General features: G+C 41.2%; 4 protein-coding genes across 10 annotated transcripts; 2 read left to right on the top strand and 2 right to left on the bottom strand.

The window, feature by feature from the left end:
• Positions 1-386: 386 nt before the first annotated feature.
• Positions 387-2,921, top strand: LOC110978375 (testis-specific serine/threonine-protein kinase 3-like). Its single transcript, XM_022233326.2, has 2 exons — positions 387-1,238; positions 1,528-2,921. The coding sequence occupies exons 1-2, from the start codon at positions 626-628 to the stop codon at positions 1,989-1,991; spliced, it is 1,077 nt and encodes a 358-aa protein (XP_022089018.2). The 5' UTR covers positions 387-625; the 3' UTR covers positions 1,992-2,921.
• Positions 2,811-9,422, bottom strand: LOC110978373 (dynein axonemal heavy chain 12-like). Of its 5 annotated transcripts, none has more exons than XM_022233320.2 (7): positions 9,122-9,422; positions 7,416-7,684; positions 7,164-7,307; positions 6,441-6,686; positions 5,952-6,129; positions 4,138-4,811; positions 2,811-3,400 (listed from the first exon to the last, which is right to left on the bottom strand). In XM_022233320.2, the coding sequence occupies exons 2-7, from the start codon at positions 7,621-7,623 to the stop codon at positions 3,249-3,251; spliced, it is 1,602 nt and encodes a 533-aa protein (XP_022089012.2). In that variant the 5' UTR covers positions 7,624-7,684; positions 9,122-9,422; the 3' UTR covers positions 2,811-3,248. The 5 variants fall into 5 exon arrangements, with proteins under 5 accessions (XP_022089012.2, XP_022089014.2, XP_022089013.2 ...); XM_022233322.2 differs by having other exon boundaries at positions 9,223-9,422; XM_022233321.2 differs by having other exon boundaries at positions 9,284-9,422.
• A 66-nt stretch (positions 9,423-9,488) lies between these two features.
• On the top strand, positions 9,489-19,354 carry LOC110978374 (tubulinyl-Tyr carboxypeptidase 2-like). 3 transcript variants are annotated; one of them, XM_022233325.2, is made up of 9 exons: positions 9,498-10,078; positions 10,639-10,727; positions 11,263-11,319; positions 11,864-11,938; positions 13,568-13,739; positions 14,160-14,205; positions 14,706-14,785; positions 15,915-15,998; positions 16,668-19,354. In XM_022233325.2, exons 1-9 carry the CDS (start codon positions 9,842-9,844, stop codon positions 16,950-16,952), a joined length of 1,125 nt encoding a protein of 374 aa, XP_022089017.2. In that variant the 5' UTR covers positions 9,498-9,841; the 3' UTR covers positions 16,953-19,354. The 3 variants fall into 3 exon arrangements, with proteins under 3 accessions (XP_086999057.1, XP_086999056.1, XP_022089017.2); XM_087142930.1 differs by lacking the exon at positions 11,864-11,938 and having other exon boundaries at positions 9,491-10,078; XM_087142931.1 differs by lacking the exons at positions 11,263-11,319; positions 11,864-11,938 and having other exon boundaries at positions 9,489-10,078.
• Positions 19,355-19,356: 2 nt separating this feature from the next.
• LOC110978377 (large ribosomal subunit protein mL48-like) lies at positions 19,357-26,152 on the bottom strand. Its single transcript, XM_022233327.2, has 6 exons — positions 25,966-26,152; positions 23,689-23,782; positions 22,513-22,679; positions 21,376-21,487; positions 20,621-20,710; positions 19,357-20,021 (listed from the first exon to the last, which is right to left on the bottom strand). The coding sequence occupies exons 1-6, from the start codon at positions 26,022-26,024 to the stop codon at positions 19,959-19,961; spliced, it is 585 nt and encodes a 194-aa protein (XP_022089019.1). The 5' UTR covers positions 26,025-26,152; the 3' UTR covers positions 19,357-19,958.
• Between the last annotated feature and the right edge of the window lie 42 nt (positions 26,153-26,194).

Here is a 26,194-nt window from a genome sequence, read left to right as displayed (position 1 = left end):
CATACATTTAGACACTGTGCTTGCGCAAACAATGAGAAAGAATCAATTTCACGCAGTTATCGCCTAATCACATTATGACGTCATTTGGACCGGAAGAAAGACGCGCGGAAAACTTTTCACGCGCGCAATGTCATTGTTCCGAAAATAATCTGAAAACAGTCCAACGGAAAAGAGCTTAATGGTCCACATCAGTTAATATGAAAAGTACTATTGAACAAAAATTATCTTATGATTAAAATGCTAAAATAATGTAATAACTGGGAACAGCAATTGATCCATTTATTTGCAATTTGTTCAGTAGAGAAATGCGCGCCATTCGCGCCCTCCTTGGAATCTTCGATGACGTCCATGCTATTGTCCATTCAGCCAATAGAAGCACAAAGCTCTTGGTCGTGGCGTTGCTAAGAATCTGCGAATGTCACTTTCATACAGAGATTTGTGAGCGCATTGAGTCTACAAAACCTATGCGCTCTGTACAACCTTCATACACTCTACGAAAACATAGGCCCTATGCTTTAAAAAAAAACGAAATTTGGCTACTTGGTTTCGTCTGACAAAGTGAGACAGCTAGAAGAGACAGAACAATTAGGCTCCGGTCTCTATACCGGGGCGTGATCTTAATGACATGGCCACCGGCTTCCTTGCCCAAACCTTCGGCAACCCAACCCAGCCGACTTCACTTCGTAAGGCCATCAACGAGGAACACATTCTCCTCAAGCGAGGCATCGTCGTTGGAGACCTTCTTGGTGAGGGATCCTATGCCTGCGTCTACTCTGGCTTCCTCGAGAAAGAGAGGATGAAATGCGCCATCAAAGTCATCAACAAACGCAAGGCGCCCAAGGACTTCCTGCAGAGGTTCCTGCCGCGGGAGCTGGAGATTTTGAAGACCATCAAGCATCCAAATATCATCCGGTGCTATGAGATTGTGGAGATTGGGACCAAGGTGTACATATCCATGGAGTTGGCCGGACACGGGGATCTCTTGGAGTACATCAAGCTCCGCGGAGCTCTTCCCGAGGCGAAGGCCAGGAACTTCTTCCGGCAGCTCCTCGATGGAGTCTCGTACCTCCACAACAAGAACATCGTGCACCGGGATCTCAAGTGCGAAAATCTTCTCCTAGACGGCCACAACAATATCAAGATCACTGATTTTGGCTTCTCTCGTAGGATCACCAAGAGTGACCTCAGTAAGACCTTCTGCGGGAGTGCTGCCTACGCAGCGCCAGAAATCCTTCTAGGTAATAAGGACGCGTAACAGTAATTAAAGCAGTCAGGGGGCTTATTTCAACTTGGACCAAACCAATAAACTTGTCGGGCAGAAATGTTTCACCTAGGCCTACTTCCAAAATTCTTCGTACCAATCATTTGTAGTGGAGTTAACCGTTTATCAAACGTGATGCTTCATCTCGTATACGTGTAGAATCCTTTCTTGTTAAGTTAATGGAAGCTTGTTATTTTAGAGAAAAAAATACTTGTGACACAGATAATGCTACAAAAATCTAACTGTGAGAAATGTTTGTGCTACAGGGAGACCATACCAAGGTTTTCTGTACGACGTCTGGAGCATGGGGGTGATTTTGTACATCATGGTGTGCGGTTCCATGCCCTACGACGACTCCAACGTAAAGCGCATGGTCCGAGATCAGACGGAAAAGAAGTTGGGCTTCTCCCGCTCCAAGCAGCTCACTCTCGACTGCAAGGACCTCGTCTTGAGGATGCTGACCCCGGAACCGGCACGGCGAGCCACCCTCTACGACATCCACCACCATGCCTGGATGCAGGAACCTGGTGGGCTTTCCCCTTGCGTGCCAAAGGATGACATGGAAGGGCCTCTTCAGCCTAACAGACCCAAGCAGTCGCCGGTACCCACAGCTGATGATCCGGGGCACACCTCTTCGGGATGCAACGAGCAAGTCATCCAGACAACAAACCACGAAGAGCCACCACGTACGGAGCGTATGCCGTTCAATCCAAAATTTGTCCCTATTTAAAGTGCCTGCTCAACCAACCTTCCCATAACTTCTTTTGTACCCACTTTCGAGCATGGAAAATATATTTCACCATTAGTTGAGAAATAAATCATTTTCACAAGATTTTAAAAATAAAATTCAAAAACAGATCAAACGTCTGTCAGGCATTCACATTTAGCGTAGAAGCCCAAGAACTTACAAGACCCAATATAGAGACTTAATAGAGACCAATAAACCCGTTCGTTAAACAATAAGACACACTCTTCACAAGATTTCACGTTTCAGTAAATACAGGCACAGGATTTGGTATTCAAAGGAACTCTTCAAAGAAAAAAAGTCATATTCCTTTGAGGCGAAGCTCCGTTTCTACAATCATATTTATTTAAAGTTATACATCATAATCATGAGGCAGGATCCCAACAAAACAGTAATGGCGAAAATGACCAGTTTTTACTGGTTTATAAAAGCAAGCACTTGCCATGCATCACCTGTAATCGCGATCTCCTGTAATCGTGATAAAAAAAAATTCGTGCAATTGTGTTTATGCATCATAATGAAGTTCCGACTCTAAGCGATGACGAACTGCAAGAATATTTGGATTCTGCTTGGGTTTTGTCCCTAATTGGAACTCTGACGAAACTACAAGAACATGTCCACACAATGATTAAAATGACCTCTCCCTGTTAACACTTATTTCATCAAAGGCAGTCAAACAAATAGGTCGTGAAAAAAGCTTCCCGACATTTCCTTCATGACAAATACCTGTGTTTGAATACACAAAGGAATACACATAGTAAGTTTTTTCACTCAAATATGAAACAGAAAATACAAAAATATAACTACTGAGAAGAGTTTCAACACTGCCATTTTATTGAATAATATCACAACAATCCAAGTTGCAGCGAAGATGTACAAAATGCATAAATAAATAGTCCATGAGAACTCAAAAAAGCCTGCTTTAGTTTTTAATTTCTTGTATTTGAACTCTTGAATTCCATATACATTTTCTAGGGGGGGGGAGATGGAAGATACACACAATTTCTTTGAGCTTTCACTTTGTTTTCCTAAGAGGAGGCTGGTTCTGTAATTTAAAAACCAGGAGGGTGATGCTTCTGTTGTTTGCAAGAAATTCTCATGCACTCCCATTTGATACTGTTACCTGGCCGCTGCCCAAACGTCTTTAATTTCATAATCCTTTAAAGGACTTTTTATAACCTGCTTTCAATATACAGATGACCACACTGAAAACAAATCCCCCACTAGGCTTTTGATGGAATTTCATGAACCAGGTCTCATATCCTTATAAAGAAGAAAGTCCTTGATTAGGACTGGAAGGAAGTCTATTGTTGGGATGATCTTTGGTGCACGTGTTGTGCCCAGGTGCTCCGTGATGGCCACCCGACACAGGTGCAAGAGAGAGTGAGGTTTGCCTGGAAGAAATGAGAGGAAAGTAAACGAATTGAATAAGATCCCAATTTGGTTGAAAGCAGTGTTCTTTTGAGTCTATCACAAGTCCTTTCACAAATCTATTCACAATGCCAGCCAAAAGTCCCTTCACAAGGTCAATACACAGTGGCTCATTTGAATACCTTGTGAATTGGCTTAAGACTGAATGACTTGAGATGGACTTACGGGGACACCCAGGACTTGTGATGGACTTGAATACAACACTGGTTGACAGGTTGATGAAAGAGTCACAATACCGAAGAAATATGACACGCTTGTGCCCGAAACCAAACAGTATGGATTCGCAATATCGTGCAAAACTAAACATTTGCAAATTTTCTAACATCACCCTAGACTGCTGAGTTATTGTGACCCGAAATGAATAACATCTACAAGTAGATACAAATGTATCTAATATTTCCCATGGTGCACAGACAGTGAAGCAAGATTTGCAGTGTCAGATTTGTTAGCATGGTGTGCACTCAGCTCCAAACCTCCAGACATGCATGTATGACTAACAAATCCTTCTTGTTTGTGTCTGTAACTGGCATGCTAAAGACAACACTGATTACACACTTCATTAGGAATATATTCCAGGTAATTCAGTGATGTGATGAGAGTGGGCGGATATTGATGAGTGTGATACCTCACTTTGACGGCGGTAAAGAGGAACCCGCTATCAAATGTGAGAAGAGTATATGATGTTGCTGAAAAAACTTACTTGTCAGAGAGACAACTTTGTCGTAGCAGCCTAACTCCTGAAGACGCTTGATGTTGTGTTCACAAAGGCACAGCCTGTCAACATAGCCATAAATCAGTTTCATCACGCAGGTAACTTCTGAGGCATGCAGTGTTAATATGTTAGCATTGATCCTAGGGCATAAACCGTGCGCTGCTTGACAGTTGAAACGGATCCGCAATCCTCTGTCCATAAGAAGCCTGAGGGCATCCAGTGGAAAGAGCATGTGAAACAAATCTGAGAGGATGTGCTTGCAGTCAATCTTCCCGCAATGATCTAGGAGCAGCTCCGTGGCCCTGGTGTCGTCCCTGAACATCGTCAGCAAGCAGTACTGGTCGGACGGTCGGCAGACGCTGGCCCCGGACTCCAGCAGCAGTGCTGCTGTGGTGTAGTGCCCCATATGGGTGGCGCAGTAGAAAGGCGGGGGGTCGATGTCCAGTGTCTGCGCCATTTGCAGCAGCTTCCCCTTGGTGTTCTCAGTTGGGTTCCTGACCCCGCAGTCAGGGTCACAGCCTGCGTCCAGCAGCATCTTGATGGCCTCGTCGTGGCCTCCCCGGGCAGCCAGCTGCAGAGGGGTGAGTAACTCTTCCCACTCCCCTGGAATCTTGACTTGCTCTAGCACAGAGAGACTTGGCGGTATCAGCAACTTTAAACTCCTAGATAAAGTAAAAAAAAAACACACAAGCTAATAGTTTATAGCAAAAAGTAGTTGCAGAACTTCCTAAATAAGGCATTCACTCATACGATAAAGGTTTATTAGCACCATGTGAATCTCTTTTCTGAATGAGTGAGGAGCTGAAAAGAATCTGTGAGCACACTCATAAAAGGATTCATGCAGTGCTCCTGCAAAGCTTCATCTCACCTATGTCAACCCTACAAACCTTGAAAAAGCATTCAGTCTTCAGATGGAATAAATTTCTGACCTACTACATTGTACTTCAAGTTAAAAGTTAAACACAAATATAAATGCTGTTTAATTAACCACTTGCTGCCGGGTGGATTTTCTTGAGCAAGACAAGATGCTGGGTCCTTTTCAAGATTTTCAGTTTTCAAATTTCTTCAAAAATTCATCATTTCATTTAATGGCCGTTTATACCCACATGAAGGACTCTTTGGGTACTACTCTAAAGCTGACAGGTAAAATTCATTGACTCCTGAACATTTCAGCCAGGCCTGCAGCTTTGGAAAAAGAGCCCAGATTGTGCGGTTCTTTTGTTCCCGTAACCGGCACAGTGCACTGCTGACATCTTTTCAATAGGGGCCAGATTAGCGTGCAGCGGTGCTGTGTGGCTTATCGCTGCGGTGGTGGAGCGCTTTTGTCCCCGATGGTAATCCGCTCGCTCTAAATGCCTCAAACCATGGTATACTGTTTCAAAACAAGGTTGGATTATCTCCACTATTGAGAGCGAAAAATGTCGGTAATGCCCAGCAGCTCTGTCTTTTGTGCTGAGCACGGTCTTTTGTTATAAGGCCCAACTCTTTTGTCCCAGTTCCGGGCTTCCCGGCTCTGCATAAAAAGCCTATGTACTCGAAAACGGGTCGCCCAGCAAGAAGTGGTTAAAGATGACTCAGTTGATAGATTCTCACTTTTCTTGCCATAAGATGTATTAGAGTGCACTAAAAAGACTTCCTCAACCTTAATTAGAAATGGACAGAATAAAGCCTGCCTCACAATGCAACAGAACATACTGCACCAGATGAAACATTAGTTCATCTAAATTGTACAAGTTCAGTCAAGGAGTCCATTTGGTCACAATAGACTCATTTTCCACAGAGGATAGTTCAGTGAAACTCACTTCAAGTGGCCTCTGAAAGCTGCGACGTGTATGGGCCGGAATCCTTGAGCAGTATTTGTCGGTATATCTACCACCGCACCGTGAATCAATAGGTACTCCACACACTGTGAATACCCTTCCTGTGCTGCTAGATACAATGGGGTGGCATTGTCCTCTGCCCTGGCATTGGGATCAGCTCCTGGTGTGAGGGAAGGCCCAAGCGGTGGCAAAAAAATTTAAGTTAATTTCAAATATAACCAAAGTTCATTAACTCATCAGGGACCATCTACATCTTTGAAATGTTTAATTCTCTCTGTTTCTCAGGGGCACCAAAATAACAAAATTACACAGCAATTGGTAATGCCAAAGGAAGAACGAAGAATACTGATTTCACAAGTTCAGCAAAGTTCAACATCTAGGAAAACTTTTTAAACGGGAAGACAAACCAACGTTTGTTTATGCCAAACTGCTGTTACTATGGATCATTTTGGCCCCAATTCGTTCTCTCACCATGTTCAATGAGGAGCTTCAGGCAGTCAAGCTTTCCATATTGAGCGGCCGTGAACACGGGCATGATGCCAAAGTCATCCCTCACATCAATCTTGGCTCCCGCACGAAGAAGCAGACTCAGGATGTCAGGGAAGCCACAGCAAGCGGCTTCATGGAGAAGGGACCAGCCCCCAAACAGATGGCTGTTGACATTAGCCCCTTGCCTCAGCAGGAAAGCAACGCAATCCTTGTGGTTGCCCGACACGGCTGAGTAGTAAACAAAGGCAGGAGAAATATATACAGGAATTTCTTGAGTCAAATTGCACAAGATTTCTTATGCTTTTGTCACAGGCACGAAGCAAGAAGCAGAGCCTTAGGCAATGTAGTCCCTGATAAAAAAATGCTTTGTACTCAAATTTCAAGGTAATAATAATAATAATAATAACAGTTTTTATATAGTTAACTATAACTTAGATTAAAGCACTTTCCATTGTTACCCCTGCTCACTGGGCCCATGAAACCTTCCTAATACCATCTCGGCTCCCTCGGGAATATAAAGCTCGATGCTGCCATTTCGGCACAACAGCTAAATCAACCACAATGACCATCTCTGCCCTCACAGGGTACCCAATTACTCCTGGGTGGAGAGAGGCAAGGAGTGACAAAGTGCCTTGCCCAAGGGCACATGCACCATGACCCCAGGCCGGATTCGAACCTGCAAAATGCAGCAGGATGTATGCCCACCTTGTAAAATCGGTGACCCGTCCTCGTTGTTGGAGATGTTAGGATCACCGCCATGTTTGACGAGCAGCCTCAAAATCTTCAAGTGGCCAGTCTTGGCTGCAAAAAAGGTGGCCGTCTCACCCTCCCACGTCCTAGCATTCACATCTACAGATGAAAAAAAAAAAACATACACAGAAACATACATATTTTATTCACCTGGGGTTAATTGACTTGTGACTGGTGTTTGAGAAGGTTTTCATTGAGTATTCCTACCTTCTTTACTCAGTTTAGTCAGCAAGATTCTAACACAGTCATACTTTCTGGTACTGGCAGCCTCATGCAGTGGGGACCAGCCACGGTTATCATGGACGTTGATGCTAGCCCCCCTGGCTATCAGCTCTTGCAGCACCTCTGCATTTCCCATCCGGACGGCAGCCCCGACTGTCGAGCAGCGGTCAGGGTAGGCCTCTGTGAAATCCATTTGCTACTTCCCAGTGACTTTATCGTCCTGTCTGATCTCTGAACTCAGGAGCAGAAAGACCCTGGAAAAAAAGAACAAAAAATACACTATGGAAATCCTAAGTTTTGTGCACATCCATCAGTCCCGCCCAACATGTGCCTTGTTTGTTCCTTCCAAGTGTGAAACCAAGCATGTCACCAGGAAGAGGGATCCAGGTGAGGCATTGTATAACATCCCACCCTCATTAGGCCACATTTAGATTACGCCACTGCTGCATGGGATCCATACAGTTAAACATATTGATTCCATTGAGAGAGTTCAGAGACAGGCTGCCTCATTTGTGACCAACACCAACAAAAGGGAAGTGAATGTTACCAAACTCCTAAGTTCACTTGAATGGACAGATCTGAAACACATCGCTTGACTTGCTAAAATGCTACACGAAAAACTCAATATATCAAGCCCACACCAGGCCAAAACCCATTAGGACTAGGAGCAGATGAGGTCACTCAACTCATGGAGGTAGGAAAAGAACTTAGAAGAGTACAATTCATTCTTTCCCGTACAATTCAAAGCAAGGAATATAGTAGGTCTAGTCTCCATCATACATGTAAGTTTCATGATACACTAGTTACACAAATAGACATAGGTAACGGGTCAACTCGTACCCGAGTCAACTTGTACCCCAAAATTTACACCCAAGTTAAGTCGTACCCGAGTCAAGTCATACTGCGTCAAGTCGCACCCAGGTTAACTTATACCCGAGTCAAGTCGTACCCAAGTTAACTCGTACCCTATGAATTTCCACATTGAATCTGACTAATGGAAGCATTTTTATTGGTTGCGAATGACGAAAGAGGAATGACGGCGCATTCCCATATTCTCTGCTCTGTTGACTTGTATTGTTGGGAATAGTAAATTAAGATAATGAATATGAAAAAATATCATTTGTTGAATTGTTACTGCTGTCCCCATGTTTTTCTCTTTTTTTTAGAGATGATCCTGTGAAGGCTTGATGCCAATTGTCACACTATACATCAGAGCGGGCTATGCAGCAGACGTTGAGCGTTGCGGGAAAGCGTTGATGGAAAACAAATTTGAATATAAGTGTGCAGTATAAGCATGAAGAAAATGGAAACAAACACAACTGAAATTGCAGCTTTTGGCATGCAATAATTTCAGTGACTTCTTTTCTTCGTGAATTGGTAAAATTATAGCCCAAGCGCCTCCAGCTGTACTGTTCTATTACAAACTTTGTAGTACAGTTTGCGATAGTACTGTACGACCGGCCCGGGGGCAAATGGGCCAGTAAAGTAAACGTATTAATGATATGCTGTTTATGATTGTAAATGTTTTACGTAACTTCTTTTCGCAATAAAATTTGATAGTTTGCAGACACAGGCCCTAGTTAAATTTAAGACAGCACTTTGTCAAAAAAATTCGTCGTAAGTCCACCCTCCACCACTTCCAGTTAAAACTCCACTAGTCTGGACTTTAAGGAGTATTGAGAAACTGCAACCATGAGCCAAAGGTTTCAATGCTTCGCTGTGCGTCGGACTAGGTTTAGGCCTGGCATCTGGCAGGCGAGGCTTTCACTCAGCGATGACAACGATTACATACATGTATGTACATGTATGTAGAAACCAGGGTCACACAATCTATTCCTCCCTCCACGATCTACCGTTAATAGTGGGGGAGGCCTCTGAAAGTTACCACCACGCAAGCATTAAGCGATCTGAGTGCAGTGCAAAACACTCTATCGCGAGGGCCGGGAGTGAGCACTCATCATCACGCATATAATTTACATGTACTGTACACGTACGTACAGGTACATGTAGTTGTACATGTAGATGTACATGTACATCATAGAGCTACAAACGATGTACAGTGTACATGTAGGCTACTGTACAGTGTACATGTATGCACCGTGCATGCACCGTATGCCAGCAGGTGCACCATCGAGAATCACTGAAACCTAGTAATGCATTGCATTACGACAAGGCTCCATACTATTTTCCTACGCAACCTCGTTTGTCACTCTAACCAAACTTTGACGTTGAGCAAGGTACCGCTATCATAGAAAATGAACAACTTGCCCTGAGAACAACTTAGACCCAGGGAAACGACAGTAAACAACATGGCGAACATAGCGAATGCCGGCACGGACATGACGGAAGAAGATTGACAATATAATTCGATAATTACAGTAATGTGAGAGTGCCAGTTTGTTCACGTAAAAATGACTGGAAAGTCTTTGGAGGTTTCACTTACAAAAGCCAAAGCGGATAATCCAACAAAAAGTGGCGCCGATGATGACAGTAACGATGAGGAAAACGGTGTACTGTTTTACGTCAACAAGAATGGTTTCCCAGTGTCAAAGAGTACATGGGAACGAATGTGGAGCCACGCTGCCAAAGTTCATCCTGAGGGGAGTGTTCCCATGGCTGAAATAAGGGAACAGAAAGATTTACCAAAGGTTCGTTTTAATTGTCACGAAACACTGAGTTTTTGGGATGAATTTGGTGGTTGAAAAAGCATTAACTACAGCCCCGTCTCATGCCGATTGCACAGCCAAAAAGGGCATTGACATTGCTCCAAGCCTAGGCCTACTTTCTGAATGAGAGGGAGCAGGCTAGCCTAAAAATTCCTGATAACGTTATGCCCCAGCGAATCCACCCAGGTCACATACTGGATAGGTTATAGGCCTCGCCTGGGCCCATTTTTGCTCTTGTTGGCACAGTGAATGAGTGTTTTTTATTTTTTCAAATATTTATTTTATATACATTATAATGTAAGCCTGCTTAGAAATGTTACCGTAGCAAATCATTCTGTGGTTTCATGCTTACTGGTTCTTACATTGACATTGTCATATTCAGGAGATGGAATTCAAACCTAGTATTATATTATTTTAGTAGAATTTGCCATCAGTCCTCCAGTTAGTTTCCTCCTTGCCCTCATTTATCTATTTCCATGCTTTGACTATCTAATGAGATTTTGGGTTGAGAAAATTACTTTATTTCTCTTTTTCACAAACAGGTTAACATTCCACCAGCTCCAACATTCCAGCCTACCACTGCTGTACCATGTAGACTTGAGGCAGTTCAGGATTACATGAAGGAACTGCAGTATCCTTGAGGGCTTGTTGCCTATTCAAATACCAGTTTAGGAAGGAAACTTGAACAATGTTATGTCCTTGACTGCTTCAAGCATTCTTGTGGTGTTGTTTCTTTGCTCTTGCATTCATGATAAGAAACTCCCTCCCTGGTTGAAAATATCAGTGAACTGGGAAATTTGTTTTGCTTAGGTGCACAGAGAAAGTACAGTTCCTGAAAGACTGTAAAGTTGCATATACTGTGTTGCTGTCATTTGTCAGCTACATGTACGGTATTTTTGAAATTAAATGTCGATGTCAATGAAACCAACATGAAAAATAAACCTTTATTAGTGAGAGAGTCTGTTATATTATACTTTCTCTATTTTTTTTCAAATTCCAACACGGTGTCATTAAAGTGTACTTAAGATATTTAAAACTCTGACTATGAAAACAGAATTCAAGATAATTAAATCATTTTTATGGTACATGAATAGTCCATAAATTTTCATTTTTTATTGAATGTTCTAAAATGCAGCACGTTGAATGATACTTAACGGTGACCACAGATACAACCACACAGGGACTCAATTCTACGAGATCAAGAAAAACAGGCCAATATCAGGGTGAGAGATTTGTAACTTTTAGTGTCCCAGAAAAAATGGTGCAAGCAAATTTGCAAGGTACATGTATATGTATTTGCTCAAACCATTATTTCTGAGGACACAGTGAATGACTTATCAAGATTTGAAACATTTCAAATAAAAAAAAATTGTCTTTTCCTTAAAGGAGAAAATTTGTAGTTTTCATTTTTTCTAGGTCTGGAAGGTTAATGGCAATGCAAAAGTTTTACATTTTTTTATGGGTTAAACTACCATACAACTTTTTATGCATTTAACACTTTTCACCTCCCTCAGTCCTATGAAACCCCTTCCAGATTTCCAGATTCCTCAAAATTGTTACCGGATGTTTGAGGGATTAAGGAGAGCTAATTGGTGCGTTTTAGTTGGATTGCCATGTACCACTACCTCCCCAATGGTGGATTTTTGAGGATTTGTTCTCTTTTGTTTTCGTTTTTTTTGTGGCAAAGTGTTGTTCTGTGGCTAGATTGAACTTTTCACTGGATGCTTATTCCCCCCCCCCTTTATTTGGTTGGCTGTATCTTCACAGGTTGATGGATACTGCCAAAGAGATGATCAGGGAATCCCTTCCTATCAAGTGTTTAGAGGCTGTTATTCTTGCTCTGTATCCTTGTTATTCAAATAAACTTGTACCGAATGGCACATGCACGGCTCGGTGGCAGGTTCAAAGCTTACTGTGGTGGCAACACCGTGAATCGCTTTTTTCCCTGTCAAAGTTCCTGCATGCTGCATGTCATTGTGAGTAATAGGCACCCCCCTTCCGCCCTCCACACACACCCATGCATTAATACTAAAATTTGTATCCTTGTGGAGAGATATTTGTTCGTGTGTTTGGAAATATGGTGCCTTGTTAGAGACCCAGGACAATGGGCTGAATAGGTCTCCACAAGGAATTTCTTAAGGTGCACACATGTAGATCTCCACAAGGATTTCACTGAACTGATATTTGGAAATCGCTCAAGAAAGAGAAATTTTTAATGTGTAAGAAACCCTCACAAATTGAAGTGTTTCATATAAGGGACATTCAATCAAAACTTCAGTCCAGGAGAGTGATTCATTTTAAAATGGGAGCATTTTGAAAACATTGTTTCACATGCGACCGTATTAGTACCGTAGAACTCATACATGCTCATTTCACATACCTAGTACATATAGTATTCACATTCCTTTGGGGAAAATGCTATTTTCCTCCCACTACGATTACTCATTTGAGCTGAAGATTTGATGATGATTTCCTAGACTGTTAATCTATTTTGCCATGGATTCCCCTGACCACTGTAATATGTCTTTGAAACTTTCTGGACAAGGGAAAGACTTTGTTGACTTATGCAAGTCCACTGATCTGGCATTACATGAATGTCTTGTTAAGAGGCCCAAACTGGGTTTGTAAGTCGAGCACTTCATCTAAACCTAACTTCCATGTACGTGGACTTCATTTATTCAGAGGTCACCATTACGTGTATCTATGTAAGGCTAGCACAAACATAGCAGCAGGTAAAGGGGAGTTTAGCATTCCTGTTCTAGCTCTTCATTAATCATAATTCACCACAAAAGTTTATTCTCACATTGTGGCACGTTTTGAACCTGAGTTTCACTTAAGGCACCTGTCCCTTTTAAAATCAGGCTATACATGGTACCTATACTCTCTGACTTACATGTCAGATGCTCATATACATGCATTCTATAGTTAAACTAGAAATCCCTCCACACCGCATGTTGAGACCTACATGCATATCCTTCATCAGAGCAAAACCAATAGGACAAACTTTGCATCTGCTAAAACAGTACAATTTTGTCTACTTACTCTGAGTTTTAGCCACATTGCTGAGCTGCCGCTACAACGGCCCAACTCTCAGAAGAAAAACAACTGCATTCACTGCATTTTACTGTAAAACCAGCCAAATGTTGCTGTGTACATTTTGTTTCGTTAAATTCACCATGGTATCACTTATGGTATCACTTACATGTATAAGTTTTAGAGTGCAAGAAATGCTGTAACATGTAGCAAGAAATTGCATGTATGGAGTATGGCCACAAACTCCTAGTTTGTCTTTACATTTGTCACTGATAAATTTACTTGTGTACATGTACATGTACACGTAGATGTAATGCTGTAATGCTGTGTCGCACTCAAATTGTTACAGGATATGTATTTTTTACAAGACCTATAAAAATGTACTCCGTGATCCCAACTGTCATTTCCTGGGGAACCTTAACCATTCTCCTTCTGAAGATACCTTACAAATGGAGCACCAGGCCTAGAACGGTTTCCTGTCAGCTTTAAGACCTTATTCTCAGGAACAGTCCACCGACACGTTGTGCTCGGGGTGTACTACTCAGGCCGATACGGAGCCCTGGGAATGAGTCGGAGGGAGGACCTTATGTACAAACCCTTGGAGTTCAGGGTTGGTTGACCTACATGTATCTCAGTCAGTCTCTTTCCCATTGGTTTTTCATTTACTTTTGACATTTTCTACCCGTCTTCTGTGATTGTTTTCAGTCACTGTTCTGTCTTGTTTGTGCCCTGAAATATGTTGATAACAACATTTACTGAGATTACTTAATATGTATTTTAAAGGTTAAACGTGAAAGTGCTCCAAAAATGACAGTGCGACTTTCATCAAAGTGCCAATTCCGAAACGATGAATGAAGGAAACTTATCTCACTTGGAAGAAAGGAGCTTGTTTGATGAGAATATGTCATGAGTTACAAATGACGCCAAATAAGACCAGTATGCAGATTAAGACACAATTTGAAAATAGCAATATAGGCAGTGTGCATTCTTACTGTCACCGATGAAGTATTTTGTACTTTCTCCCTTTCAGAATCTCTGGGAGCTAATATTTGACTTTGAAGATGCATACAAGAAATGTAAGTAAGGCTTTGAACCTCTTAAATTAAGAGACTACTGGAGATTTCTTTTTGGAAAAAAATGTCTTGTTGACATTGTCATGCTCAAGAATTATGGGAAAATAATACCTGTGATGGCATAACTTCTGCATGACCACATTTGTAGAAATTTGCACCAATTAGCCCAATCACCCTTTGCTTAAAGGGATGGACTGGTACAATATTCAACCCCAAAACTTGTCTTTCAGGGGTCTCTATGGTGTGGTATTTCCTATAAACTTTAAGTTGTGAAAATCAGTAATTTAGCATGGTTGAAATCAACGAAAACATTTGTTTACGGCTTTGGAAATATTTGAATTCCATACTTCTCCTTTTAATAAACTGCAGCGAATGCTGCAAATGTTCACAGTTATCTCCTGCACAGTTGGAAATTGGTGAGTATGCATAGGAGTTGAGATGGTGTATACGTTTGTTCGATGTATCTTATGAACATTCAAGGTCCCTTTTTATGAATTTCCCAGATTTCCACACGGTAAAGAAGGTCAAGATTGGTCTGCCCGTGTCACATGACCCACACAGCTTTGAGCAGATACAGTGGCGGGTGAGTCGCTTGTGTTCAGAATTCAAATTCAGAAAACAGCTTAGCACCGTCAGCTTTTTAACTGCCATAACATGATATTGAGATGTGGCCAGCAGTAGATGGTGTCAATTGCTGCAGTAAGAGTATGATTCTGCTCCACACAATAAGCCACTTGTGAGTTAAATGTGAATAAAATCTGGTACACTGTGTTATCTGATTGCACAGAAACGTAACAATTTGAATTCCCCAGACTAAAGACACTTTTGCTATATGTCATGATTCGGGGCAAGCTGTTGCATAGCGACCACCATCTCTGGAATGGACTGGTTCCTTTGTGCCGTTCTTATCCATTGAGAACACTGTAATGTTGTAAGGCATCTCTTATGTAACTAAGCAAAAGGTTGCCCCGAATCATGAGGTATAGCAACAGTGGTTTTTAGTATGGAGAATTTAATCTGTTCACGTGAATTTATTCAAATTTAACTTGCAAATGGCTTATTAGAATTAAACATCTAGCATTTCATTTACAAAGCGGGAATGGTTATTAGATATGATTTTTTAGTTCACACTCAATGGTTTTCTACAGAACCATACATGTACATCTTCCAAAAAGAGATCTGTCCACATGGTGTTACTGCAAGCCCTCTCTTTAATTTTTGATGTCATCATTCTTTTGTCCTTTGAACGGTTTAGAGGAGTTGGTTTTTTGTTTTGTCAAGCAAGGTGAATTGTTTTAAATCTGATAGCCAAACTGTAATATTTCAGCCTCTAGAAATGGCTTGCAACGTTAGGCTATCCAAGAAATTTGAGGATCGAATTAAAACAGAAAGCAAGGGGTTTGGGAATTTTTCTTGGCTCTTTGCAGTGACTTTAACACTTGTTTTCTTTAATTTTCCTCAGAAACCTTTGTGACAGAAACATGTATATAGGAACTCTATCTTTCATATTATCATTATCATATAATGAAATACATACATAATACATGTATTAAGGGCATTGAAAATACACTTAAGCATTGGACAGCTCATCAAGGGTAGAATTGAGCTAGGGTGCTTGAAGAGGCTGATGAACATGAAAATAATACCTTTCTGGTTGATGTCTTTGTTTAAAGTCAGTTTCTTTTCTTTGCTGTGAAAATGTGCGTATACAGACCATGTCCCTCAGTCCAGGCAAGCAGTCGAGGCTTGAAATGCAACGAGAAATAGAGAAATTCACAAAAGATTTGAAAAGCAGGGTGAGTACTCCAGGTCCTCTGAACTGAAAAAAATGGATGTGAACTTTACACTTAAATCTTTCTGGAAAAAGGTGATAGTTTTAGGAAGGGGAAACTTTTTAAAACTGTTTGCAGGGGAGAACATTTTTGAAATCGTTGAGAGAAGATTAATAGTTGAAGCAAAATGTCCTTTAATATTTGGACAAACTGACTGCTCTGTTCAAGTCATCCCTGCATTGCACGACCAAGAACTATGAAAGCATTAACAATGAAAATGACTCTTGCAAAATTGCAAATTCCTAGAATCATTTGAATAGGCTGTATCTACCTGAGCTGGAAACCCACACCAGCAAACTTTGGAAGAGACAACTTGACAGGAATTGTTTGAATTGGGTGCAAGATGCAGATGAGAGAAGTGAACATTTCTGCTAAATTTGGTGTTTTGCTCACCAAATATGCATAAACCTGGGTAAACATCATGAGTTTCCGCCAAAGGACCATTGTTGAAGCATGTCATCTCACATTTCTTGAGGGATCGGATCAAAATAAAAATGCTTACCAGTATTTTGGTTTCAAGATGCTTGATTTTCAATGAACTTGATTTGCCAGTGCTTTAGGTTTACATTGTGACTTGTGTGAAGTTCAGGAATTGCTTACATACTGTGTCGTGTGTCTTTCAATTCTATGTAGTTCAAGTGGTCATCAAACTACTCCAGCTATCAGTTCGTCAAGGAAAACACCAGGCCCAGCTACGAGTCCACCTCGCCAAGGAAGTCTATGGGGCTGTCTGTTGCAGCCAGGACCCAACAGAGGGATTGCCGCCAGCAGACCTCAGGTAGCACTGAGGCCAGCCTGTCCCCACGGGCCGTGATGGCCTATGACAGTAGCGACGAGGAAGCTGAGGAGTGCAGTCCTGCCTCTAAGACTGCCTCCAAGAAAGGAGGAACTACTGGGGCGTACCAGATCAGGGTGTGAAAGGGCTGGTAATTTGTGGCTATGTGTGTTTCTGCGACAGGAAAGAAAAACATGGAAGGCCACTTGGTGTTTTGCTCTGGATTGATGGAAAGGATTTGACTGTATCTGGCTATGTTCGGATCACTTGGCTATGGCAGACATTTAAGACATGCACACCTTTAAGGAACACCTGCAGCCATAAGCCAGTGGCATTAATAGGTTCACCTTACTGTGAACTGTAAGCGAGTAATAAACGGCCCCATTTAATTAGTGTCCAAGTACAAACTGATGCCCATTCAAAAAAGTGCTCAACAACAACCCAAAGTGGTTTTCATATCTGGCCTTTTGTCTGTGTATTCACCTTTAGCTTCAATTTTGTGCAGATTGTCCCGGAGTAAAGGCTGGTTAGTTCTTAGTGCATAAGTGAACACACACATAATGTTGTGATGCCAGATTGAATATTCTTGTTGGGAATTTGTACAGGTTGAACACATTTCTACTGAAGCGGATTTCATCGCAAGCCTTTCGTGACATGAAATTTCCTTCGCTTTTGCACTCACATAAAGTATGAACCTTCCTCAAAGGCCAACCAGCTCAGTGCAGCCACAGAATTTGAAGCCAAAGCTGGGAGTATTTTCATTTGGTTGCAGCAAATGAATGTTTGAAACTGACTGAGATTTAGGAGAAGGCTCAAGGATAGTTTTGGTATGGAATGGTCACTTGTGCTGTTTAACCATGTTTGCTAGATCTGTGTAGGGCACACTAGTATCTATGCATGTTGGTTGAAAAGCATATAAAGTGCACTGCGTAGAGTTGCATGACTGATCTTTATTAAAATGCACAATAACTGTGTCTTTACATGGGTGCCGACTTGCAGCAACAACTGCATTCTCTAATACTTGATTTCTCTCTGTCATCATGTAAAGGCAAAGGACGCATAGAGTGTATAGGCAGTAACACTTCTACAGGAGTTCGTTTCCTTCCAAACTAACTACAGTACATGTAACGTCCCAGGGCTGCTGACGTACATTTGCATTGTAACTGACACTCATTTAAGAGAAGTAAACAGGCACAACTCTTGCAGTGACAACTTGGGCGTAAATCATTCATCCTGAAGATGGAATGCTCTTGCCGTTTCTTGACCGGAGGGAATGCTGTGCAAACTGTCACAAGTTAATGTGATAGAAAAACCCAATAATTCATGCACTTCAAATATCACCTGGATCTGGCGTGTTCGTTACATGTAGCTTATAATCCGGAGATGACTTGTATGAGAAGTGGAGCAGGAATTAAGTGTTATTTTTGTCGCAGGCCAGAGAAAGAGGATTGATACTCAAGATATCAAATTCATTCCCATGTTTGAAAACAGAATGCTTAAAAGAAAGTCTTTCTTTTGCGTGATAGTAAATGAAAACTTTTTTAGGATTAGTGAACCATCATGTACATTCAGATTTTAGTTTTATGTTTGTGTTACCTAGAATTATACATGTACTTGGAGCAAAATATATTCATTATTTATTTTCGAGAAGTTTTAAATGTGGTGGTTACACAGGTAAAAAAGGCAAAATCTTTCCTTATGTGCTTGAGTACTTGCTGATTTTCATCTGCATGTTTGTGTGGACTGCTTTTTTATTGTTTAAATGTACAGTAAAATGAACTTACATGTATCTCATATTTACAGACGAAACAAAGTATAATTTTCAATTTTTGCCCATTTAAAAGAGGAACATACATGGATGAAACAGGCCGTAATGATATAAACCAAAATATTCAATGACTGTTAAAAAAATTAAATGGGCATTGTTTTAATAATGGATGGGGTGTGTTATTGGATATAGTTACCCCTTAGAATAACATTTCATAGGGGCAAAAGCTATGGTCTGTTGAAGGGAGTCTGAGCAGACATTCAGGAACTTGATGATCAGCTTTAGAGGCTGTGTGGTATTTTTCACTGACTCGCTCACTTGCGTGTTTCCGCGATCTTGACCATAATAATTGTAGTTTGTTAGGCTTAACATTTGCCACTTCAAAATGTTTATATGCTGCCCAATGTGCCCAGCAAAGATTTTGCTCAGTACCTCTCTTATGCATGACAAAAGCACAGGATGTGTTTTACTTTTTTATGAAAGAAACTTTTTTAGAGAGTGTGTGATAGATTGCTAAACACTTTACCAAATTAAACAGAGCTTCCTGTGCTTAATTGAAAGGTTCTTGACTAAATTTGAAGGTACATGAAGTCTTCTAAATACTATTCAAAGTTGAACCCATTGTGGTGTCTCCTCCATAAAGTGCCTTGTGTCTGACCTGCTGTATTGGCTTGCTGAATGCAGTGGGTTAATTGAGCAATAAGTTTTGTGTGTGATATTAAGTTCTGTGTGTGATATTTAAGAACTTTCCAAATAAATTGAAGCAGTTCTCAGTTACATACTGTGTGAATTTATGGTTTTATTGAGACATTTGCTGTATTCTTGCTTGTACGAACTTTCAAAGTAAGGACACTGTCATTGATGGAAAGGGGCAGAGGGGCCAAAGCCTATCCTGAAAGTTTATGGATGTTGGCAGTATCTACATGTATGAAAGCTTTTTTGGGGGGGACGGGTTGCAGGGAGAATGTTGATGCTCAGTACACTGCCCACAGTAAATAACCTGAACACAAACTGCATCATACCCATTCCAGCAGTTTGTCCTTCAATAGGACATGACTTGGCATTTTAACTTTTCCACTGATTCCAGGCCGATTTCGTAGAGCTTCCTAAGTTCAAAAATCTGCTAAGCATTGGCTTTGTAGAAGTCAGTTACCAGCCAGAATGCCATGCCTTGTGTACTTCTCGCAATCTGTTCTCGGCTGCTTTTGCTTAGTGCCTCTATCTACTGAGCAGATTTATGTTCATTCCACATGTTCCAGGTGCTGCAAATGCATACTGGATTCAATGATGACACATCTTAACATCATAATATATTAACGTTCATACTGGGAGTATCTGGAGGCTTCCCTCAAGTCGCAGACTGAAGGCTGCTGAGATCTCGTCAAAGCAGATCCTTGGGAATCTCCTTTTGGATGAATCTCTCTTTGTGGTGGTACTGTGAATGCTGTCAAAAAGAAGAAAAAATCTGTCAACACCCCAAAGTTTTCATTCTTTGCGACCAGAAAGGCTGTATGGGTTCATGTACACAGATTAGGTAAGCGAACAGAAGTAAATCTCAGCTGACACTCTTTCATGTTTCCTGACTTCATCATCTTTTACCAGTAAATCTGTATTTTAATATGCTGACATGGTTGAAGGCAACAGTGGATGCCTGGAAGAACGAGAGAACTTTTTAAAATGACATATTTACATATTTTATAATCCAAAAATTATCTACTTGTTCAAATCTGATACACTGTATCTTTGGTTACTGCCAGTGAAGGTTCACCATTAACAATCTTAAAAAAATATCCTGATGCCCTCTGAGAATTAAAAATATGTGGTACGGCGTGGAGGTTTGTGACTGTTTATCATGAGCACTAGCAGCATCAGGACACAAGACCAAAGTTGCTACAAAATACTCCCACATTAAAAATCATATTTGATCCTAAACTTATTTTTTTCAACATAACAACCAAACAGCCTATTTCGAGACAGTTTAACACAGGTATTTGTACAAACCAGACAACATGAAATCACTATTTATAAAGATGTCTCAGTTACCGGTTCAACATTCAGTGAGACTCCTTCTGGTAGATTTACTTGAAGCATTTCCAAGAAGATTGGGGCCATGGTTCCTTGCAATTCTTGTAGCTGTACAAGTTGAAAATGGCACAGTAATCTTACGATTAACGACCTAAAAATCATGAATCTAATGCAGAGCAATGTCCCCAACACTGATTATTTAAAATACTAAACGTACATGTAAATGACAGACACTATCAAGCCACTGTCGTACCAAACCCATACTCAAATAACCTCCTCTCACTTAACTGAGACTGTTCAAAGATGTACTTGGGGCAGAATGAATCAATCTCCTCTCTGTCATTTCTCTCAGTAAATGGGCTTTAGAACACCAGTACGTTTGGAATGAGCATGCACAAATTACGATGCTATTAACCACAAACACAACTTGCGAGTACACACAGATTATGTAAGTTACACACATAAGCTATGTCTGTGCACCTCGTCACACATAATCATGAGTTTATGCGTTTGCGAAAATTACCGGGACAAACTATAATCATGTCAATGTAGAATTTCAAGAGTTCTGTTTACCATCCAGTCCAATGCGTTTACTCACAAAGTCTATGAACAAGGCCACTCAAAATCATTTCTTGTTAAAGGTGTGAACTTGATATCCCCTCAACACGTTGATGGCTATAAGAAGCAAAACCACGGGGGGAGTACAAGCACCTTGCCTTGTACACTTACTTCTAATGCAAACATCTGCCATCAACAGTAACCATTTCACTCACCTGTATGACTCGCCTATGTGAGGGTAACGTGAAGTCCCTTGGCTTGAGCTTCTCGGATGTGCCCGGGGTTTGGATGGTGTGCACCAGCGTTTGCTTGGTAGGCATTGCAAAACTAAGAACAGGTCCAAGACACCAACAAATGCGTCCGTTTAACAGTGCTGTTTACCTTTTGAGTTCATCCATACAACCACAACCTTGAAAACGCTACCAAAAATGGTATGAAAAAGCATTGGTTTATGCATTTTATTTCATCAGGGGCTCTTGTGAATCTCAGGGATACACAACACAACAGAATGTGGAGGTGTAATAATACTGCACTTTGTATGTAGCTAGTAGGCTGTGCAGCAATTATGAGAAATACCGGACTTAATCCTACATGTATATGAGCTGGGCTAGTTTTGACCATCTCACGGGGGGGGGGGAGTTCAGTTCCCGCCCCCCAAAAACATGTAAAGACTCTCATCAGAACAAACGAGTTTTCAACACAGTCTGACATGTGTTTTTTAATGTTATTTGAAATTCAAGGCCATAGGTGTGCTAGCCTGCATGCATCCAGCATGTCAGTGAAGAAGAATTTTGGCTGACCTTTCAGGGAAAAAACAGGCACTGAACGAGAATGGTCCATGTATGTCTGATTTTCATAAAATTGGTGTCAAAACTACCACGAGAAGTTACTCAAAAAACTCCTCCTAAAAGTTTGGTGCATAAAAAAATACAGTGCAGTGATATGTTGAGAAGGGGATTCCTAGCTCTTTGATGGTTAAATTTAAGACTTCAAAGCACACACACATGTCGGATGCACAACGAAGTGACGTATCATGGATAGTTGCCGCACCATGCACTCACATACTGTGTGCACAAAGTCTATGGACAGTACGTCACTTTGTGGTGGGCCAAAACTATCCTACACGTCATTTTGTGGTGAAACCGACGATGTAAAAACAGAGAAAGACATGTATGAAGTAATGTGCAGTGGGATATTGTGCTCTGGCTAGTTCCTCCGGTACAACCAATGACGAGTCTGGGTTCAAACTGGCTCTGGCTAGCAGTAATGCTTTATGTTACACAGTTCCTGCTCTGGACTAACCAATGAAAAGTATCGATTCAACTTTGTTCCCAGGCAATTGGTCTAATTACCTGTCAAAGATCCTTAGATCCATATTTTTTGCCAGGTTATGGGCATATTGTGCAAAATGCTCTACGGCTGTACAATCATAGCCCTGGATGAAAAAACTCATGACCTCATGAACTGTGGAGTCGCTTGGCACGGGGATGTCTTGATCTGGAATCTGCTGCACTTTCAACTGGCAAGAAAAAGGAACAAGACAGCTGATTGACAAAGGAGAAAAGCCACTACATGCCCAACATTATGGACCCCAATCCAATCCAACCAACCCAACCAAACAGCCTAGCCTTGTCCAGCCCAGCCCAGCTGAACTGAAATGAACCGAAAGTGATCACTGGCATAAAACAGAGGGATCCAAGGTGGCAAAACCAAAATTTTGTTATAGCTCTATGTGAATGTAGATCTAGGTCTCTGCAAACCATAATATCTGTGGTAATGGCACATGTGCAGTTTGCATCATACAGATACTTAAACTTGAAGCAAGCGTATGCATGATAAAAACATGTTTCAACATGCAAAAGTACATGTAAGGAAAGTGGAATGTTTGTACACTTCCCTCAAGATGCCAGAAGTACACATGCACATGTACCGATGGTGGTATGCAGTATTCAGTCCCTGTACATGTATGTGTTTGCTGAAGAGCCAATTTTGCTGGATGTACAGATGCACCGTACATGAAGCACATCGGCAGCCCATGTACATATCGTAAGGAAATTTGTGGAGGGGTGAGCTGAAGGGTGCATCTGTTCCAATGAAGTAGTCTTTTCTTCTTGCAATAAACTTTAAACAAAGTACATGAAGTTTCAGTCCTACGGGTATTTTGCTGATCTGAGTTTCACTTTTCAAAATACCCTCAGGAAAGCTTTGGCACCATATGCCAATCCCCATGAGTTCATTTATTCTGTACCTTCTACATCCCCCTAAAGCTTATCTTTTGCAGCAACAACTGTGCATTGTTAAGCCATTTCTTTTTTAGCACTTCACTAGAAACAGAGTTATACGCTGAACCAGGTTCTATGCTTGCTGAAGGGTAAAGATAGCGTCCATGTTCTGAACTCTTTTCAATACTAAAAAGACATGCATGGATTTATAATTAATAATGGGAGACTGTTTATGAGCCACAACCTTCAGAAATGACACAAAAATAAAATGACAGATGACATTAAGAACTCTTCAGATGTACTCACTTCCTCAATTTCATCTTCAAAGGAACTAAACTGCCGTGCAACGTTTACCACCGCTGTTCTGACGGTATCATATTCAGATGCTCCAGATCTAGAACTAGAATTTGTAAAGAAAATGCATTAACTACAGTATTGATTCTCACAGCCATTCTTTTTAAACTCACATCAAAAATTATGACAATGAGTAACTAGTTCAATGCTCTTTTGGCTATTTTGGAGTAAAGTGACGTTACGGGATTAAGGAATTTCTAATACCAAGTCTCTGTTTCTAGAAGTTTCCCCATGAGGAATGCAGAAAAGTGGAAATGTCCTTCAGACTCCAGAGAGTTGGCTTGCTTTATTCATGTTATTCTAGTCTCAGGCTTCACACTTTGATCACTCGTTAATCAAGTGACAATGACAATTCTGAAAGGGGCAAGGGGTCACATATCCATCACGGGAGATCTGCAAGTTAGGGGAGGGGCAAAAGATGTAAAGGACGTGGTGGGGGAGGTGACGTGGTGGGGGGGAGGTCCCTCTTACCACTTACCCCCAATTCCATTGATTAGTCAATTTGGGTCGGAGGGCAATCAATGTTTATTGTGTATGAGAACACTGGCAGTGGTGGTGCAACGCGATTGACTTATCCCACCCAACACTTACATGCTTGTTACACCCAAACTATAGCATCAGTCCCAAATAGCCTTACATACTTGGGACGGTGCCAACTGCTGGCCCAAGCTGACTTCAGCATGTCTACCATTGAAGAAAAAAATTCAAGTTTCAACCCCTAGAACCACGGGATTGCAATCGAGCATAGTGTGATGACAAACCTGGTAGTCTAGGCTTTTGGGGCTTGGTTACATCTGGCACAGACTTTATATGCTGACAAGTAACGTGGCATTTATCCATAAGTTATAAAGTTAAACAAAGATAGCGCAGCGCACACACCCGCTCACTGTTTCATGTAAGCCCATATATATGTACTATGACTAGGTGGGTGAATTTGATTACCTCATGTCGCAGAAAGAGTTCCATAGTTCTATGCGGACATTACTTGATGCCCCTGTGCACAAACCTATGAGACTTGTCTGAAAAGTGTTTTCTATATAAATAATTTGGAATTTTCTTAGCTAAATTTCACTTTTTAGGACATGTTATCATTTTCTGAAGGCTGTTATAATATTTTAAGGGAAAATTAGTGCTTTCCGTATATATATATACAACTTTCCCATGTAATCCTAGCTTCCATGAGCATAGGTCTAAGACTTATTACAAATACCGCATGGGTGATTTTGCCCCTTTTTCCTTCCCACGATGCCTTTCTATCATTGTGAAAAATCAACCATGCAGTGTAAGCGATAAGGCTTATGACGAACTGACTTGACGTTAAGTTCATCCCCTCCGTCCCGCTTGGTCAGCACAGCACCATACAAAGCCAGGTACAGTATGTTGTAAGGGTAAGCTACATATGTACATAACCCTTTTTGCTGCTCGCAATGCATTTTGGGGCTTGGATGACAAACAGGCCATGCATAAACCTACAGGGAAGTGACCCAGTAAGAAATGAATTTTACAGTTTAATTCAGAATATTTTTCAAGTATCTGCTCATCCCCTCACAGATGCACGCATAGTAATACAAAGAAGATTTTAAATGTTTCAAATGTTTGTAAAAAGAAAAATCACCTTTAATTGTCTTTTTTTAAGGGCACTAGTCATTCTACCTGTATGCTGAAAAGAATGTGATTGGTCAATGTGGGATGAATGAGCTACAAGTCGTGATTTTGATTGGCTTAGTAGTAGTACTACATGTAGGCCCTACTACTAGGCGTTAATATTCATGATCTTAAACTTCGAAGTTTATACATGTGTCTTCATCCCATGTTCATCCCAAATCTATGCAGCACCCAGTGTGAGAAGAGGGTGGCATTGGAACATGTAATAAAATGGAAGCGAATTAACGTTTTGTGGGTACACTTCTCCCATTGGGTTATGCATAATATGGATTGAACACCCCGCAGAATACCCCGCCACCCCGCATGATCAACCTTACTCATAGCAAGGTACAGGTCAAAGTGTCACACTCTTCGTCAGGGATTTTTATCTTGTACCCACGTAACCAGTCATTCCAGGTGTAGGCCTAGTTTTTTTTTTTTTTTTTTTAGAGTGGCGGGGTATTCTGTAATTACTCCAAGGGTTTATTGACACATGATTGACATGACACGACCCAACGACCATACACAATGACGCCATGCACGAAGACAGTAAAGAGTAGGGCCTATTTGTGATGAAATGCTTACCTAATTTTACTGCTCACTCTCCTACAAAAAAGACTCTTTAATACTGTATGCTTAATCATGATTTCTGTCAAACCAGCAGACTGGGAAAGTGGAAAATTGAACACTGAAATTGAGTGACAAATTCACCGTTTTACCATGGTTTTACTAACATCCGACTCAACAACTGGCCTATGGGAAACGACTGCGGTTGTGGCTAATTAAATTGAACTACGCGATACCGCAAGCCGTA

This window comes from Acanthaster planci, linkage group LG01 (assembly GCF_054643075.1).
Source record: "Acanthaster planci isolate LZ-2023a linkage group LG01, COTS_SCS, whole genome shotgun sequence".
In the NCBI taxonomy this organism is placed as follows: Eukaryota; Metazoa; Echinodermata; class Asteroidea; order Valvatida; family Acanthasteridae; genus Acanthaster; species Acanthaster planci.
The sequence above is the reverse complement of the archived record's forward strand: the minus strand, read 5'-3'. Positions and strand labels throughout refer to the sequence as shown.